The sequence below is a fragment of the Anser anser genome, assembly GCF_964211835.1.
Source record: "Anser anser genome assembly, chromosome: 10".
Taxonomy (NCBI): domain Eukaryota; kingdom Metazoa; phylum Chordata; class Aves; order Anseriformes; family Anatidae; genus Anser; species Anser anser.
Window position 1 is genome coordinate 19,444,472 of NC_139730.1, and position 18,256 is coordinate 19,462,727.

The 18,256-nt window shown below is 33.3% G+C and overlaps 1 protein-coding gene across 2 annotated transcripts in view; it reads right to left on the reverse strand.

Moving 5' to 3' along the window:
• Positions 1 to 18,256, reverse strand: part of UNC13C (unc-13 homolog C) — a 171,207-nt gene that overhangs the window by 136,331 nt on the left and 16,620 nt on the right. Inside the window, exons 3-4 of one of the 2 annotated variants that reach the window (XM_083850451.1) lie at positions 5,754 to 5,776; positions 5,156 to 5,220 (exon numbers count right to left, since the gene is read on the reverse strand). In XM_083850451.1, the coding sequence (XP_083706577.1) occupies positions 5,156 to 5,220; positions 5,754 to 5,776 (88 nt within the window). The remainder of the gene's footprint in view (positions 1 to 5,155; positions 5,221 to 5,753; positions 5,777 to 18,256) is intronic. The other variant, XM_083850452.1, reaches the window with a different exon arrangement.

Sequence of the window (18,256 nt, forward strand, 5' to 3'; positions counted from 1 at the left end):
TTTGAATCCTGAAACTTTTCTTTAGTTTATATCCACCCAACAGTATAGCGACAAGTTTAAATTTACCAACCACAATCCAAGTTCTCCAAAATTTAAAAATACCTTAAAATCATAGTTTCAAGTTTGTATAGTCTTTAGTTAAATGTGGGAGAGAAACTACAGGAAATTTATCACAGAAAGTAGGTGGTCTAGGATAACATCCCATAAAAGTCATAAACAGGCAGAAGGCAGAACCCCAACCCCCTCCAAAAAAAAAAAAAGAAAAAACCCACATCACTACACATCTTAAATATTGCATAATGGTAGAAGAACCCCTCTGATGCAAGTCTGCAATATAGCATGATTTACTGCTGAAAGTATCCACCTCTTGATGTTGTTACATAACACTGAATGTTGTACTATGTTAAAGGCTTGATTCTTAGCTTATAAGGTGTATGACTACTTTTATGTGTATGTATACATATGTACGTACATAAAACATTGAAGTAATACATTTTTGTATATGCACATATATTCATATAAATAAAATTATAGTTTTGTTAGAGAATAAACCATTGGGAAAATACATTTCCACTAATGACCATATATGCATGCTGAAAATGCATATTTAAAACTTATTCTTGAAAAACCACCTTTAGTACTGTTTCTTCTGTCATTACTGAAACAGCCATGTCTTTGGGGATGTGAACTAGAAATTCTCTTATGCACAAATTCTCCATATAGGAACAAATTGTATCCTTCTAATAACATTTAGGAGCGAATATCCAAAGGTTGTTGGCTATAAAGTGGAAGTAAAGATCAACATACTGATCTGGAACACAATATCAATTTCTTTTTGAAAAATGGGGAAATATCTACAGTTACATTTGTTTTCTACAAACAAACCGGGCATTGCTGTTTTGACAGTAGAATGTTGATCATTATCTACAGTCTTTGGAACACTGAACTCTATGGCCATAGGCAAATTTTCATATGATGTAAATTGTACATTAAATTCTCTGCTCCTCTTCCCACCTCCAGTAAAAGCAACCCAATGATGTCCTGATGTAGAAATGAATTTGGAGGCACACAGGTTATTACTTAAAGCAAGAAAAAAACTACTGGATAGCTTCAGCTACTTTAAGAAACTCACAGTTCCTGTGGTTGAATGCAGAATGCCGTAAGCTATTTTGTGAACTTCTGAAGTTATTCCACATTGCAATCTATTTGGATTTGTCAGAGAATGCAAGCAAAATAAATGTTTTACCACTAAGAACATGTCACCGAAGAAAAGGAGTAATCATCTACATGCAGCTCCATCTGTGCACCATTAGAAAATTTCAGAACGAATTAGGCCACATGGTAAAATGATCAGTCTCTGACGTAACCACCATCAGGCAAGCAGTGAATTAACACAGAACAAGTCTCCAGAAAGAGTAAAGGAGTAGAACTCTAGATTCATATACATGATGAAAAAATCAGCTGATCTCTATTTACTTTTCAGAAGTACTGAAAGGATGAATTCTGAAGTATCTCAGCTTCAATAAGATGATGGCCAGTAAAATAAATAAAAAGCAGAGGAGAATGTATTATTTCATACTGGCATGGAAAGAACAGTAAAAATTGAGCTTTTGTCTTATAACAGGGAAGTAGAATGTGAAGCCCTAGGCAAAATGTACTTGGTCTTTGCCTTTTCTCTCTCTGCTTTCTTATTTCAAGCAGACAGGCGAAGACCATAGCAGAGAATGAAGAGATACAATCCATGCCTTGGACTTGATATGTATTGGTGCAAGTAAGTTGGGTTCAGAATGCTGTACTATGAGAGAGATGGGAGAGTAAAGGCAGAAAAGAGGTAACATATTTATAATTAGATCAAGCAAGATATCAAAGGTTCTGAGGGAAAGAGTCTCCCCTCCCTTCAAATGACAACACCTTTGGTGTAGAGTGAGTGAGAAGATGAAAAGAGAGTCATAGATAAGGCTGCAGCCAGCTATACTGGCAGAGAAGAGACTGAGGGATGCTATCATTTGGGATTAGTATTTGAATGTAGGAATAGACTGGAAAGCATAATTAAAACGGAGCCACAACAATCTTTGAGATGTCAGGGCTCTTCTGCTGAATGAAAAGTTAAATGAAAATTGTATGATTGTTTTCAGGGGTCCTGGTGAAACAGATTCTTGCAGAGAGTAGGGGCCCGGTCTAAACAGTGTCAGCAAAAGAAGTAAGGTTTAATCTAAAAACATGAGCTAGTATTGAATTACTGTTAGTCATTTGATGCAGTCCTATGCAGTTGTTACAGGATGTCTGTAAATGGGATTGACTTACTTCATCCTCAGAAGTTTCATAATTTGAACCTTTTCACCTGTGAATGTAAGAGAGGGCAAAAAAGAGCAATTTCTGTCTAAAAAGTCCTTGTCAGTGGCAAAAAGGTATCCTTATATGCAAGATGGATTTCTGTCCTTTCATCTGATTTCCACATGTGCTGCACACTGAAAAATATGAATTCTATACGCTCGTACAATATTTTTCTAAGTCCTATGCTTATTTAATTCAGGCAACTATAATTGTTTGACTATGGAAAGTAGTGCATACATCAAAATCATATGACCACAGAGCTTTCTGCAGGTGTAGAAATCAACATTTCATTTTCAGAACCTGCACTGACAGTCTGCTTACAAAATGCTATTCCTAAACTAGTAACTAAACTAGTAACTAGACGATAAACTGCTTCTTTAAAACAATGAAGAGCATGAAAACTCTTTTTGCAAGCAACAGGAGTGAATGAGCTAATTCTTATTAAGCTTTCTCATGTAGGGGGACAATCAATAAAAGACAACAGAGAAACTAGAAGTGACTTATACAACAAAAAAATGGAAAATGAAAAATCATATGAAACTGACAATTTTCTCCTTGATTTTGGTTATATTAAGAAACAATTCTCTAACTTAAGCAGTGAAAGCCTGACCAAATGTAATGATCAAACTGGGTCATTAAAATGAATAGAAGAAATCTCCAAGACAGTTCTGGACTAGCTTTGTTTTCTCTGTTCTCTATTTTTTTCTACAGAAAACCAATCTGAGATAAAACCATTTCCTCTTATTCTTGGATTACAGCATTGAATGTAACAAAAAATTCTGCACTGAACAGCACCTATAAAAGTATCTAAGAGTGTCGATTTCTACACTGTATTTCATTAATTTGAACTGACTTTGATGGCAAATATTCTTTTCTTACTAGTTCTGAAAACTGTGCCATGATCTACACACCAAACATCTCAAAAATATTTGTGGGAAGGTATGAGCAGCATTTTTTTATTATTTTTCAGATGAAAAGTATTTTTGTTAGTACTACACACTAATGATTATGAGTATGATTTTTCTTAGTTTCAGTAAGCCACAGCTTATTCTATAGCAGTCAAGATGTAAGATTCCTGCTTCTCAGTGGTGAGGTACATTATTATTTGTGGCGCTTCATGTCCTAAATTCACTAATCAGCGGCCTATAAGTAAAAGTGAATTGACATGGCATAGCACAAAAGAAAGGAAGGATATATCTTCTTCTGAAGATGCGATGAAGATAAGATGTTGTAGCAAATATCAGAAGCTGCCTCTGTGATGTCTCCTAGTTCTGATGTGCATTATTTTTTTAGAGCAAAGAAGACACCAAATACACATTGTCATAATTTGCTGTCACAATTGTGATGTCTTATGAAAGCTATGCAAGACTCTATTACAAGAATTATATGAATAACAACTTAGTGAGTTTTAGTAAATGTTTTTATTGCTAATGCATTGCTGAATAAGTCTTTAAATCAGTAATCTAATCAAGAGAAAGAAAATTGCTTCAGATGATGTTAGTTTCTTTTTGATGAACAATATAATTTGAATACAAATACCAATGCTTTGCATTTAGAAGTCAGGAATAAAAGTTTGCAGCACTTGTACTATTCTATTTTTGAAATGTAGAGATATAGGAGGATAAAGAAATGCATAGTACTCAGAAAATCCCAATGAAGCAGGAGTAGTAGTTTTATCAGTGATATATAGTGCTGGTCAATATACGAAGCAAAAGTTTCTATAATTTTAGTTCCAAGAGTTTAGTTTCCAACCTTATGAGAAAACTGCAACTGAGCAAAGTTAAAACAATCCACCTGTGTGGTTCGCAAGCCAAGAGACTATACCATATTATACTATAGTTTTATCTTAATGTCAAAATCAAGCTAATAAAATAAGTCAGCAATTATCACTCACAGTATTTAATTGGGGGCGGGGAGGGGGCGGGGAGGTTCATTTAACAACTAATCCTGCATAATGTCACCTATGCCCTTCGCATGTTTTTACAGGCTGGAAAAGGTAAAAATACAACAGTTTGAGGTATGACAAACTATACAGAAACTACCTAAGCTACTAAGAAACTGGATAGTGCTCCTAAACTTGTCCAAGATTGCCTAGCAATAACTACAAATGTTATCATAACTATAGTTTCCACAACAACTTGTGAATAATAAGCCAATAAAGTAGTGGGGGTTGGGGGGAGGTATTTGGAAGCCATAGGAATCTAAGTGGATAAACTTCACAATATCTAGATTTGTCTCTGTAACAAAAAATCCCTACAGCAAACAGTGATTATAATAGCGCACCAAGAAGATAATATACCTTTTAAATAGTTATATAAATAACAGAAATTTTACCAACAGTTTTTACTTTTTTCTCCTTCCAAATTAAATAATAAAAGGGTCTTCAAAATAGGAAGGAGATATATTCTTCAAAGGAAGGAATCCCTAAAAACTTGATGCAAGATCATTTAGAGACAATCAAAGTGTGCGAGTTTCAGCTCATTCATTCTCTTTCAGCAAATGGAAGATCTTTTTCCTCTTGGCATTTTAGATTTCAAATATTTGACTGATGTTTTTATATTACTGCCCATTTACTAAAATGAAGGCATAAAATCAAACTGCAGCTCCAAGTATAATTTAATTTGTATGCAAAGATGAAAAAAATTTGGCCTCCGGTTGACTTGTGGGACTTACCTGTTTCATTAGTTTCTTTTGATTTTGGATGACTTAAAAAAAAGCCTCTCAAATTTTCTTATAAGAACAAACCTTAGAAAAATGACTAACATTACGAAACTAATTTGCAGATATAAATAACAAAATTCACAGTCATATTAGTACTTACCCACTAAATGCCTGGATTGCATAAAACTTGGAAGTATCCACGGAACTTCCACTTACTATCTGAGCCTTTGAAGGGAAAAAAAAGGAAAGAAAAAAAAAGAAAAAAAAAAGAAAAAGTACAGTTATATAGTTGTTAGTAAGTACTGGACAAAGTTTAACTGCATCTAACATGTAACACCTAATATGAAAAATGTTTAGAAGGGTCAGCTCCAGGCCAAAGCTATTGTAACCATTACTTTGGAGTACATTTTAGTAGCATTCAGTGAAAACCAGGGGAAGAACGCATGGGAAGATGTAAGATATTGCTTCCCAAATATTGTAGCCCTTTAAGTCTTGTGTTTTATGCAATGTAGATGACAAAAAAAAAAAAAAAGGTATAATGTTTGACAGTAGCAGACCCCTGTGCTCGCATTTATGATAAGCACAACAGTGAGGACTATCCTATTTATAAATGCAACACACTCAAAGGAGAACAAAAGAGTGAAAAGCTGGAAAAAACATGCAAATTTCACAACCAAAATGAAGGAACAAAAGTGGTCAAATCACAAACAAACAACAACAAAATGCACGATCCCTATCACAAATACATAATTTTAAACCTTTTCATCCACAGAACTGCTATCTGAAAGAGAATTGGGAAGAAGGGGAATATAGGTTAGACAAAACAACTTCTGAGAAAATATCTTAAGCTGTGAAAAAATGTTACTTTTTAAATCTGCTAATGCAGATACAAAATGGGGAGCAGAAGCCAATTAACCCCTGTGCTTAAGTGTTTCATAGTAGCAGGATTACTGTCTTTACTTTTTAAAGAAGCACACAGATGTTTTCAGTAGGTAAAAATCCATGACACTTATGCAAGACTGTATGGACACCACAAAATTTATATATTCTATCCCATCTCCACAGCATTATTTATTTACTTATTATGATTTTTTCAATACCAATAACAAAATACTGGAGAAGTGTTCAAAAACATTGCTCCATTTTCAAAAATGAGAATTTCTCCTAAAGGCTAAAATAAAGCAAAACAAAAACCTCCTGAATTCTAACTACTCTGTTTTAGCACAACTACTCATGCAATGACAGAAACTACCCGCAAAAACTCAGTACCTACTATATAAGAGTTACAATTATGCAAGTTTTATATATAATATATATCATCATAAATTGTTTGATGCAATTTGTGATGCATTCACATTTACTATCAGACCAAAAATATTTTCTGACAGGAAAATATAGCCTTATTTTATTGTCTTGACAATTTTAAAATACAAGTAATTTAATAATTGCTTTTATGTACACTATAGCATCAATAAAACTTTCTTCTGTTTGGATACTTTATAGTAGAGTGCATACATGAAACTTCATTGTTTTAATTGTCACCTTACTGATCTCTTTTTTCCTCTCCAAACAGAGTACACAGTTCCTACAGGTCCTCTATACAGTTCAGATCTTTTGATATATTTAGAGCTACTCCACATTATATATATATATCATAATCATTTTTGGGTGTTAAACACTTGGCATCTTTTATATTTTAAACAAGCTAACTACAAGAAAAAATCACTTTAAAATACATATATGAAAAAACACTATATCGGCAAATTTAAAAGAGTATACCCTGTAGTATTGACAATCCAGTAAAATCAAAGGACATTGCTGTGCTACAAGCATTGGCTATTGTTGTGCCACTAATTTTAGAGCCTACTTATGTAATCAAAGCTAGTACATGCGCAAGAATGGGCGGAATAGAACCTGGAGATGAGTTGTTTGAAACATGTTTTTACCAGTTAGATTATATCTGATTTTGTATTATTCAACAAAGAGTGGATCAGGCTACCAGGTATTGGCAATGTGGCCACACCAAACTTGAACCTACAGAAAATCCAGCTGTGCAGCAGACACTCCTCTTTGTGAGCCCACATAAATTGCCTTTTTCTTATTCTTGTCTACAAATCTTTTCTTTAAAATATGCTGTGAACAATCCATTTAGAAACAGTGTGCCTAAAAGAATGAACTAAGGTTTATTGTCCCAAAGAATATAACTTATGAGTTATACAGAATACTAAACTAAAACTATTACTAGTAGCAAAATCTTTCATGATTGAGTAAAAATAGAATAAGTACATCTCTGTGCAATAAGAATATCTGCTTGCCATGAATCCATTCCTTCTGCAGTTGTTCTCCCAAATATAAATGGGGACACTGTATTTTTTCTTAGTTTTATTTTTTAGAAAAAAAAATATATATATTTTTTCTCTTGGAATGTAAACTATCTTAGCGTTTTCTCACTTCAAATCTTCTCCTCTTCCCTTCACAAATACTAGAATTTTTATTTTGCCTCAGAAATTAATTCTTGACTAAATTGTCATAGCCATCTGTATATATGTCAAATTACCCTTATTTGATTAAGTAGATTCATAGAAATGAGTTTAGTCTCTACATTTGCATTTTTTTGCATATATTTGTGAAATTTGTCTAACAATATCAGATGTAATTAACTACTCTTTCTCCACAAGCTTATAGAGAACAGGTTAACAAACCACTGTCAACTTGATTTGGATGGCCAATGGATCCCACTCTCCAAAATTACCATAGCTTTTCATAAGCAGGGTGAGAGTACAGCCTGGAGTTAAGTAGATGACTGTAAGCCTAACCAGCCATGGAAGCAAAAGGGGATACACAGTTATGGGATATGCTAAAGGAAATATGAAGAATAGTTAAAAATGAAGTGCTGGAACTACATCTGGACAGGTGAAAGAGAAGAAACGAAAGATAGGATACACCAACAGGGCACTAAACTGGGGGACCTACTACTGAAGTAATTCTTAAACTCATAAAGGGTAGAGTTCAAAAAGCGAAGAGAAATTTGAGAACTAAGGGAATTTTTAAGCAGGAGAGCACTTGGAAGACAAGAAGTTTTACCATAATCTGTTCATGCAACCTATAACTTCTGCCTAGAATGTCTAACCGTAACTAAATATTCATATTCAAAAACTCACAATAAGTCTCATTATTATGTATGTGAAAGGGAATTTTTAAATATTTTACAGTTATCAGAAATTTTGTTACCAGATGACTAAGGAATCACATGAATTATATGCTTAATTCAGTTGTTTTTTGTTCAGAAATTTATATTAAAAATAAAAAAATGTTGAGACTTGCATTCCACATTAAATGGAATTTTGTATTTTGGAACATGAGATGGACATAAGAAATTTTCTTTACCTCTCCTGGGTTTCAGCCAGCTTCATCTAATTCCACTACACTTCATTTACTGGAACCTAATTTTGCTTTTTCCTAAAACTAGGAAGGAGAGTGACAATCAACAATTAGAAAGGGAAACAAGGCACTACATTTTTGTTTTAACTTGTTTTATCTTTGCACTTAGTACTTAGAAAAGATGTATTTGTTTTTTCATTTCAAACACATTCCTATTTCCTTTCTCAATGGAAATTGTATAAAGCAGGCAACTGGCACATATTTCCACAAAATATACATACATATATATATATTTTTTTTTTTTGTAAGAAATGACTACTTCTTCAGAGAAAAAATTAGTCTAAAAACTTCAGCATTTATTAATTTTTCTAAACACACCTTGAATGAAATAATCTGAACTAAGGAAGTATTCTTTGTGTATCTGAGAGCGCCAGATTGGGAAATTGTATGGTCACCAAGCAATTCACTTTGGTAGTCATTAGGCTGCCAGAATAGACAGCAACATTCTTTGATGTAGATAAGAAGTGAATTGTGATTATGTAAGAGACCACTGAACGTACTTTCATAACAGGGATATAAGAGTAGACATCTCTGATTATACTGCTGAAAGACAATGATTTACTTAAAAGAACTTATATTCATATAACTCATTTTTGCAATTCACCCATTCTGTTGCGAACAAGAAATGTAAAAAAAAAAAAATAGTTATGAATGTACTAAGAACAGTGTAACACTGATTCAGTTATCTAACCTTATTGGATGCTTCTGATTTTTTTTTTTTCAAATAGCTTGTCTCTTCCTAGATTATATTTTATGTGAAAAATCACTATATTCCCAAATAACAGTATAACCTGCTTGTTGTACCTCTATGCCATATTCAATTTTAGATAATTGGAGGGTGCTCTGTCAGTTTTATAGGGAAAATCCATGAAGTGATATTGCTCCATAATTGCTACTATTTCATCCCAGTGCACTCAACATACATACATACTCAATATACCTGGATGACAAGAGTAGGATGGTCGTCCAGCTACTTACTATTGAAAACTATATTTACAAACATCAAACACAAAAGGCAAAAGAAAAATCCTTTTATATTTCTGTTGGTCACTCTGATAGTTTCAAACTCAATAATAATTAACTAGGTAAATTAATAAAGCAAAAAGAGAGAAAAGCTGTTTTAACTTAGCTACACTTACTGTAGTGGTTAAATGCTCCTGTTGTCCATTTAAGTTTATCTAATTATAACGAGTTAATTAATTAATGCAAAGAAGGAGAAAAGGTGAAACCATCACTAACTAAAGTAGGGAATACTTGATAATCAGTTATATCACATTTCTTCAAATAAGTTCATTTTCTATGCAGTATTCCTAATAGCCGTTGATAGAACACAAAAGCATTTAAGGAAGGAGAGGACAACCTTAAGGCATATTTAGCAAAATGTATTTTCAAGTGTTCCTGCTTAGCTAGAATATTTTTTACAGCTCTGTATCAATCTTTACCACTTAATCTCTAACTCTCCTTTCTGTCTCTACGCTTTCCTCTTTCTATCTCTACCACTCCATAAGCTTCCCACAAGCAGACACAAAGTTCAAAATAATCATAAGCTAAAATTATTAGTCTTTAAGGTCCCTGTTAATAAAAAGTTCCAGACATTGAAAGGCTGTATAACTTTCAACACACCCACTAAATCCTGGCTTCTGTTGAAAATGTATCCACTGCATTAAGTTAGACCCTGGATGGGGACTAACCATCACAGATTTGCTTTCTTTCGGTCCCCTCAAATAAGACCACAAGTGATTTTCCATCCATATATCAGCTTACCTGCTTTGAAGAAGGCTAAATAAAACTTCCAACAGGTGTTTGTGTTGCATAATTACTACTCATTCTTAGTCTGAAAACTAACAGATCTTGTAAAAGCTGAACCTTACACTGTTACCAACTGTTTTCAAATTCACATGTGGTCTGTTTTATCCAATTTTTATCCAATTATAAACGTCACCACCTTTAACTTACCATAATCAACACTGGAATTCTTCATACAAAATAACTAGATTCTGTACCTAAACTTCTTAAAAGAAATTTCTAAAGTATGCTGAAAAGACGTCTTCCAACATGAAAGACAAAGTAGGCAGGGAAGATATAGAAGTGAATTGTAGAATGATTTGGGTTGAAAGGGACCTTAAAGATCTAGTTCTAACATACCTGCTATGCACTAGGACACCTTTCACTAGATCAGGTTGCTCAAACTCCCATCCAACCTGACCTTGAACACTTCCTCAATGGGGCATCCACAACTTTTCTAGAAAACTTATTCCAGTATCTAACCACCCTCATAAATAAAGATTTTTTTCCTTATATCTGATCTAAATTTAATTTTTTTTTTTTTTGGATACCATTAGAAAATCAGAAATACAACTAGACAATAGCCCCACTGGCAACCTTTTGACATATTTATATAAAAGTGGTTTAAAAGACTTTTTTTTCATCAGTCATAGGGACCCTTCAAGCCTTGTGGCATTATTATATTTTTAGCATTTCTCTGAACAGCAGGACATGATACAGTTTCTTTCATGACTGCAAAAATTTAGTTCACCCTCCTCCCGATAGCACAAGAACTGGATTAAGGTAATAAAAAATCTATCTAAACTATTCAGAATGATTATGATGCTATTGTGAATACACAACCCTAAATTTCCACTCTTGTAAGTATGCATAATTGTATAACATCAAATCAGAAGAAGAAAAAGTTCATTATTCTCTCAAAGTACAATTTTAATCTTTAGTTCTACAAAACTCTTCCAAGAATGTCAAACTGACTGATAATTACATCATTCCTGAAAGGAAACCCTTTAGACATAATCTTTGCTGGAATTAGATAAAAAATACAACTGTTCAATGGAAATAGCATGTGTAAAAGCAGCCAGTCAGTAGTGAATAGTCTAAGCTGGACAATTCTAATTAGTATGCAATTGCTAAGAAAGGGAAACAAAGGAAGAAAATCAAGTCCAAACAAAAGCACTTTAGATTGTCCAAAATAACAACACAAATTAAGACAAGCTAAAATAATAAATGCTGTACCCAGGAGCTGATATTATCCATACAGAACATAATATTACAGTATATAGATGCCTAGATGATGTTGTGTCGCTGAAGCATATTCCTGGAAGAGATACTATATAATGCCTGAAAGATAATGTTAAAGCTAACACATCATAAGAGATGAGTGCTTGTTTGACAAGGAGAGGGTCAAACTTGAATAAACCTTGGTTGACAGGAGAAATGGAAGAATTGCTGCTAGCACTTTACTAGCAGTGATGTAGAAAAATTACTAGCGCATAGACAGAGAACCAAAGCAGGAAGTCAGCTTGGTGGAGATAAAAACTGCAGCTGTCTTTACTAACAAACTGGTTGGCAAATCTGAAAGAAGAAGACATGATTCAAAAACATCTCTGGTGTTTAAAAATTGAGTCCCATTAGACTTATAGTGGCTCTTGTTTTCTGTCATCTTCGAACAACTACTAGATACTTCTACCCACTTCTTAAATTTACCTCTAAAAGAATAAACCATTGGTATGATATTAATGTTTCTAAATTTTTGGTGATCTCAAACTAAAATCCTCTTAAAGACTTGGCTTTCTTGACACTTTCATACTTGTCACAGTGATGTTAGGGTAAAATGCAGAGTGCGTTTTAAGCACTCTATTCCAAATCCAAAACCCGGGGGAATGGTAAAACAAACTTTGTTTATAGAGGATTTCACTGAGATGTGCAGCTTGTTTTGCAGTAGCAGCATAGACAGAGGTGTCGGTAGGTCAGAGCGGGAAGAATATATGGCTTCTTGGGAAACAGATCACTGCCATCTTGGGCAACAAAGACTATGCATGCACTAGCAAATAGTTTATTGCCATAGGAGCAGACCAGAAGGTCAAAGAAGTAGGTGCTGAATACCAAAGTGTCCACAACACAAATGTTCTAGGGGCATTTAGTTCAGACTCGTTCATCTTGGCATTGTGAGCAATGCTTGTTTTGGATCCACTGGTAAAAAAAAAAAAAAAAAAAAAAAAACAAATCCAAATCACACTCAGACCACCCAGTCAAACCAAATCTCCAATTGGAGATTTGCTTCCAAAGTGTAATCCTGTTGTAAAATAAAATGCTAATGGTGGCAAACCCACAGATCATGTAATTATCCTACTGTTAAAGATAAAGAACTGTATGCACATCTATGTTTGAGAACAAAGGAGCAGAACATAAGGCCTGGGAAAGTCACATTCCATAGACTATGATGTTGTTCATAGCTGCTGTTGGTAGTTTCTTCTCCTGTGGAATTGCATTCACTTCCTAGCTAAGGTGTAAGAAACTATCTAGAATAGTCTTAAGCTCCTTAAATATGACATTCAAAACTTCAAAACCAGATGTACTGGAAAACTTTATGACTAATTTCAAGACTGGCATTAGAGGAAGAAAATGTGAGTCAATGTATAATCATCAACAGAATAAAAACCTGACATTCGCCATCATTGTTTACTGAGATAAGAAAAACCTGATTTTCTTCTGTTGATACAGAAACTGGTTTAACTAGTATGATTGAAGGAAAAGACTTGAAATACTTCAATGCTAATATGATTTTTGAACTTTTTTTTTAAATGACATTCTCTTATGTACACAAGATAAATGGATTAAAGATGAAATTGGTAGAAAATAACGTACAGTTGTATTGTGATATTTGGGAGTAATTCCAATTCATGGAGTAGAAATATCATGTGGGTTATTACACAATATCATATGGGTTAATTTTAGACAATGTTCTCATTAGCAAGTTGGTTGAACAGAATTTCATATAGCTTGCAGAAAACATTGAATTGGAATCGGTTGCAAGTATTTGAAAGGATGGAGTTAGAATTCAAAATATTCCTCACATACTATTGCACTGCTTTGGCACTAGTCCTGTGATAAGTTAGGCTTAATTTGGAACAATGATGATTTAGGCCAAATATTAAAAAAACAGCAACTGCAGCTATATGTTATAAATCACTAAAACAAGATATCCAATGATGATTTAGGCCAAATATTAAAAAAACAGCAACTGCAGCTATATGTTATAAATCATTAAAACAAGATATCCGGAAGTGTTGTAGAGACTTCCAATGAGTTAAAAGAATGTATGAAACGGACTCATCTCAGAGAAAGATGGATTAAAACTCCATGGTGTCTATCCTTCTACCCCTTCAGTTTACAGTTCAAAGAAATCAAGAACATGACACTGACAGAAATATGTGAGATATAAGTTGGTATAAAAAGAAAGAAAGAAAGAAAGACAGACAGACTACGCATAGCTAGGTAGTTAGAGGCTTTTCTAATTTTTTTTCCCATGATCTGGAAACTCAATCTATGTTTTAGCCAGAAAATGCTTGAAATAGCCTTAAATATTATATTATAAAAAAGACCAACATGGCAGTATATATTTCTCCCAACACATGAGAAAAATATTTACAATTTCCCATTATTTTTAACAAAAAATAAATCATACCACTAAACACTTCTGGCATTGCTCACTTTCATCTGGTCCATTTACTCTCCAATTATTCCTTCATACCTGCTGTGACAAAAGGTGCACGACACAAGGGAATGAACTGCTGTTGAATTGTAGTTGAACTTCCTTCCTTTCGTATGTACAGTAATAGTATGATTTCTATTGACAAGCCTATACATGAGGATCACAAGAATACACTGCCTATGGTAGCTTAAAAAAAAAAAAAAAAGAATAAAAAAGACGTGATGTATATATTGCTCAGATCACTGTTAATAGCAAATTACCTAAAGATAAATAAGTGTTGCAAAATCACACAGGGATGTCAACTACTACTGCAAACAACTAAACTTTTCTCTGCATACAGCGCACTATAAAAAAGACGAAAGAAAAATATGACAAGAAAAGGGTACGGATGTGAAAGTGTAAAATAGGAAACAGTGTTATGGATTCCTGTCTATAGTAAACCGTTAACACTATGTTATGAACATGGTGGGTTTTATTATTATTATTATTATTTTATTTTCTAGGAATAATGAGTGCTGCAGCAAGAGCACAAAAGAACTATCATGTCTCTCTTCTCATTCCATCTTGGTAGATGTGCAGCTGATGGACAACAATTTCTTTGGTGAGGCTGCAATTGCATTGGTGATACTTTGACCCATACAACGGTTATGAATCTGCAATACCACTGGTAAATCTCTTGCTGCTGTTTGGTCTCTGTGATCAAGAAAACTCAATTCTCAAAGACAAGAAGAATCAAAATCATGTTCTGGTATATCACATGTCCAAGATTGTGATGTAACATAAAGAAGTCCAACTAGTTTCATAAGTCAACTGCAGAGAAGCTACCAGCTTATCAGTCAGCAGCTTGCTGTTTACTACTACTTGCTTAGTTGTTTTAGTGTTCAACCATTTTTTTTGTTTGTTTTTAATGCTTAACTTATACACCGTACACTTCACCATAGTATCAAGGACATTTGTGAACAGCTGTATCGGCAAAACAACTAGAAGACATGGACCTGAAAACCTGAAAAACTTTCTCTTTACCCAGTTATTAATATGAAAATTAGTTTATTTTCAGTAGAATGTATAAGAATTTAACATAAGGCAAGTACAGGGAAAAAAAACTCTTAAAAATGCTGTTTATTAACAATATAAAAGTACAAGTGCCGTATGTGTCTTTTTTTTCTTTATTTTTTTTTTCTAGAGATACATATTTATCAATAAACTCAGCCTTTATATTCAGATTTACCAAAATGTCTGCTCATGCAAGCCATCTTAAGAATACTCTCTACACATCAAGGAGGCACATATCACAGATAACAAAGTTTCATCACTTTTGGCAATAATTTTACATCAGATGAAAGTGGAAAGTCTTCAGATTTTTTCTACTATTCCTAGGCACAAGGAGAAACAGCTGTCTAGGTGCTCTACTGATCACCTGGCTCATGTGCATAATGGGAAAATTTGTCCCATGAAAGTAGTTAGAATTACTCTTCAGCAGCAAAACAGAGAATCTCTTTACCTTTGCACTTTACTGTAATATTCTGCTTTCCCCAATAGATCAGAGACAAATTTGAGCATATTTGCTAACTCATGTTTTCCAAGACATTACATTTTTCAAAATGCACATCTAGGTATTTTTCAACCAGTTGTTTTAACAAGTTTCTTCTTATCCCAAAGCTGCTCTATAAAATAACGCAGTGATATTTTGCTTCTAAAATGCAGTGATTGACATACAAAGTTTAAATATTTTAGACAAAAATAAAAACTATTTCTTAATCTTGGTTATAAAGTCTTAATTTGTGCTCATTTCCACAGCAGAATCAGAATAAATAAGTCCTTGGAAATGACATTTATCCTCAGGTTCTCTCTCAGCTCTAGAAAATTTATTTTAAATCTGTTCTCAAATACAAAAATTCTAAAGTTGATAGAAATAATGTTAAATAGTTTTCTGTACTTGTAAGGATTAGGGTAGCAGACACTTCTTTGGTGAATGAAGTTAGCAGTTCTAATGAATTGCTTATATTTCCAAAAAAATTTAATCCTCTAAACAGACTTTTTTTTTTGATTGAAGAAGGAAATTCAGATATTTATATTAAACCTTACTGATTGAGAATGTGTGTTTGTGTTTTTTGTTTGTTTGTTCTATGTGTTTTATCGATGGTTAAAGAACAGATACAGCTATCTAAGAGAAAGTTAGCAAAATTTTTTTTTGGATTCCCAGGCTAAGTGTAATTGCAACACATATTTTCCTGACATAATGCACACTGATTCAGTAGGGGTTATGATGCTAAACTACATTTTTCAACCTCAGTTTGGTTACTATCCTTTATTTCAAAGAGATGCATTATTACAATCCAAGGATTTCAGTTAAACATAAAGCCTGTAATTACAGAAGTAAATACAGTCTGCCATAAGAACACTGTTATATTTTCTGAAAGAGATATTAAACAGGTTTTTAAAGAATAGATTCCATAACTTGCTATAAATCTCGTTTCCTCAGTGCAATGAATCTATTCAGATCAAAAGCAAGTGTATTAATTTCTTACCAAGCCTGTTTACATAGTACATCTGTTCCACTGTCACCACCTTCTGAAGAGAATGTGAAAGGGTATTTATACTGCTGAAAAGTCTCTGTAATCTCCCTGTTTATATTGTTTACATACGAAGAGAACAATAGATGAATTGTTATGTTGAAGTATGTTATGATGAATTATGTTATGTTGAGTTATGTCCCCAAATACAGCTCTGTATACTTCATACTTCTGGTTACTTCTTTTTAGATCAACTATATCAGCCACAGAGAACATACAATCAGCCCTTATGTTACTTCAGTTTTTCATCATTCCAGGTAAAAGGAATAAATCGATTAGGCATATGGTAGAAAATAAAAACAAAACATTTTCTTTTCTTCACTAATTACTTTTCTTTAACATTTTGAGACAAAATAGAAAACCTGAGTTTGGTACTGCTATTAGCTTTTATTAATATTAACTGAAAATATTCCTGTCTGGACTATTCTTTCTTGATCATACAAAGACTACTTGCATTCATTCACTAAGATTTTTTTCCCACTTAGTCTATGCCTGATGTTAGAATGTTGAGAAGAGGATATATTAAAAAAAAAATAATAAAAAAAATCACTGTTAATACACTGTTTAGTATAAAGTTGATGCTAAACTTGAAGGAAACTTGTAGCCATCCACAACTATGCTTTGTGCCTTCTAAAGGGGGCTTCTCAGAGGACTACAAACTCTACAAACTATTACTTTTTTTATGGCAACAGAAGACTAAGTAAAATGGGAAGAAACTACCATTATTGACAACTGTTTTTATACTGCGGTATGAAAAAGATTGACTTGCATTAAGTTGTTCTTGCTGGTAAACCAATGAATTAACGTCTCCTTTTGGCATAAAACATGCTGATAAATAAGTTCTATTATCATTAATTACTGTAGCATTTTATATACCAAACCAGAATTCTGCCATCTCACTAGACAACCTTCCCCTACCCAATCTACACCAGCTTCCTAAGATTTTTTTTTTCCGTAAGAATAGCATACAAAAACCGCAAATAATTAACTGTATTTTAACCAGTCAACAGTTACCTCAAGCAATCAAGAAATAAGATGGGACATACACCCACCTTTCATTCCTTTCTAAAAGCATTGCTACTTGCTTAGAGACCACTTCCCAGCACATCTAATTTAGTTTGTCTGTAGGAAAATTCTTCAATATTTAAAAAAAATCTAATCTTTCAACAGGTTTCTATTTCCTCCCTTACAATTACCACCAACAAATATGCAGCGCTGTGACCAAGACAACTGTTTTTACTGTTTCCACCTGAATGGGTATAAAATGACTGAACAATTGTAGATCAACTGATTTTCATCTGGAACACAGCACTGATATTTTCAAGTCCAAATCTAAGATTCATATTCATACAACAAAAATGGTACAATAAAATTAAGTATAGTTATATATAGTTAACTAATAAATATATGTACCTACACAAATATATTAAAAATACATGATGGAGGTAAGATTCAAAAGAAACAAAAGACAGTACTTTGAGACAAGGCTAGACTATTTTCTAAAGCTTATACTATTTGAGAAAATAACCTGATGCGTACAGTTCCAGAAAACAGTTGCTAGAGAAAAAAAAAAAAAGTGGCTAAAAATGCAATCAAAATAACAAAGTATATCCCTGTTTCAAAACAGCATAGTGGGACTAGACAGAGTTTGGAATATATGTAAGTAATAATGTAAGTAATATATTGCTGACAACTTTCCTTAATCTGGATCACAATGAACACACTGCAAGGGGCATACAGTAATGCA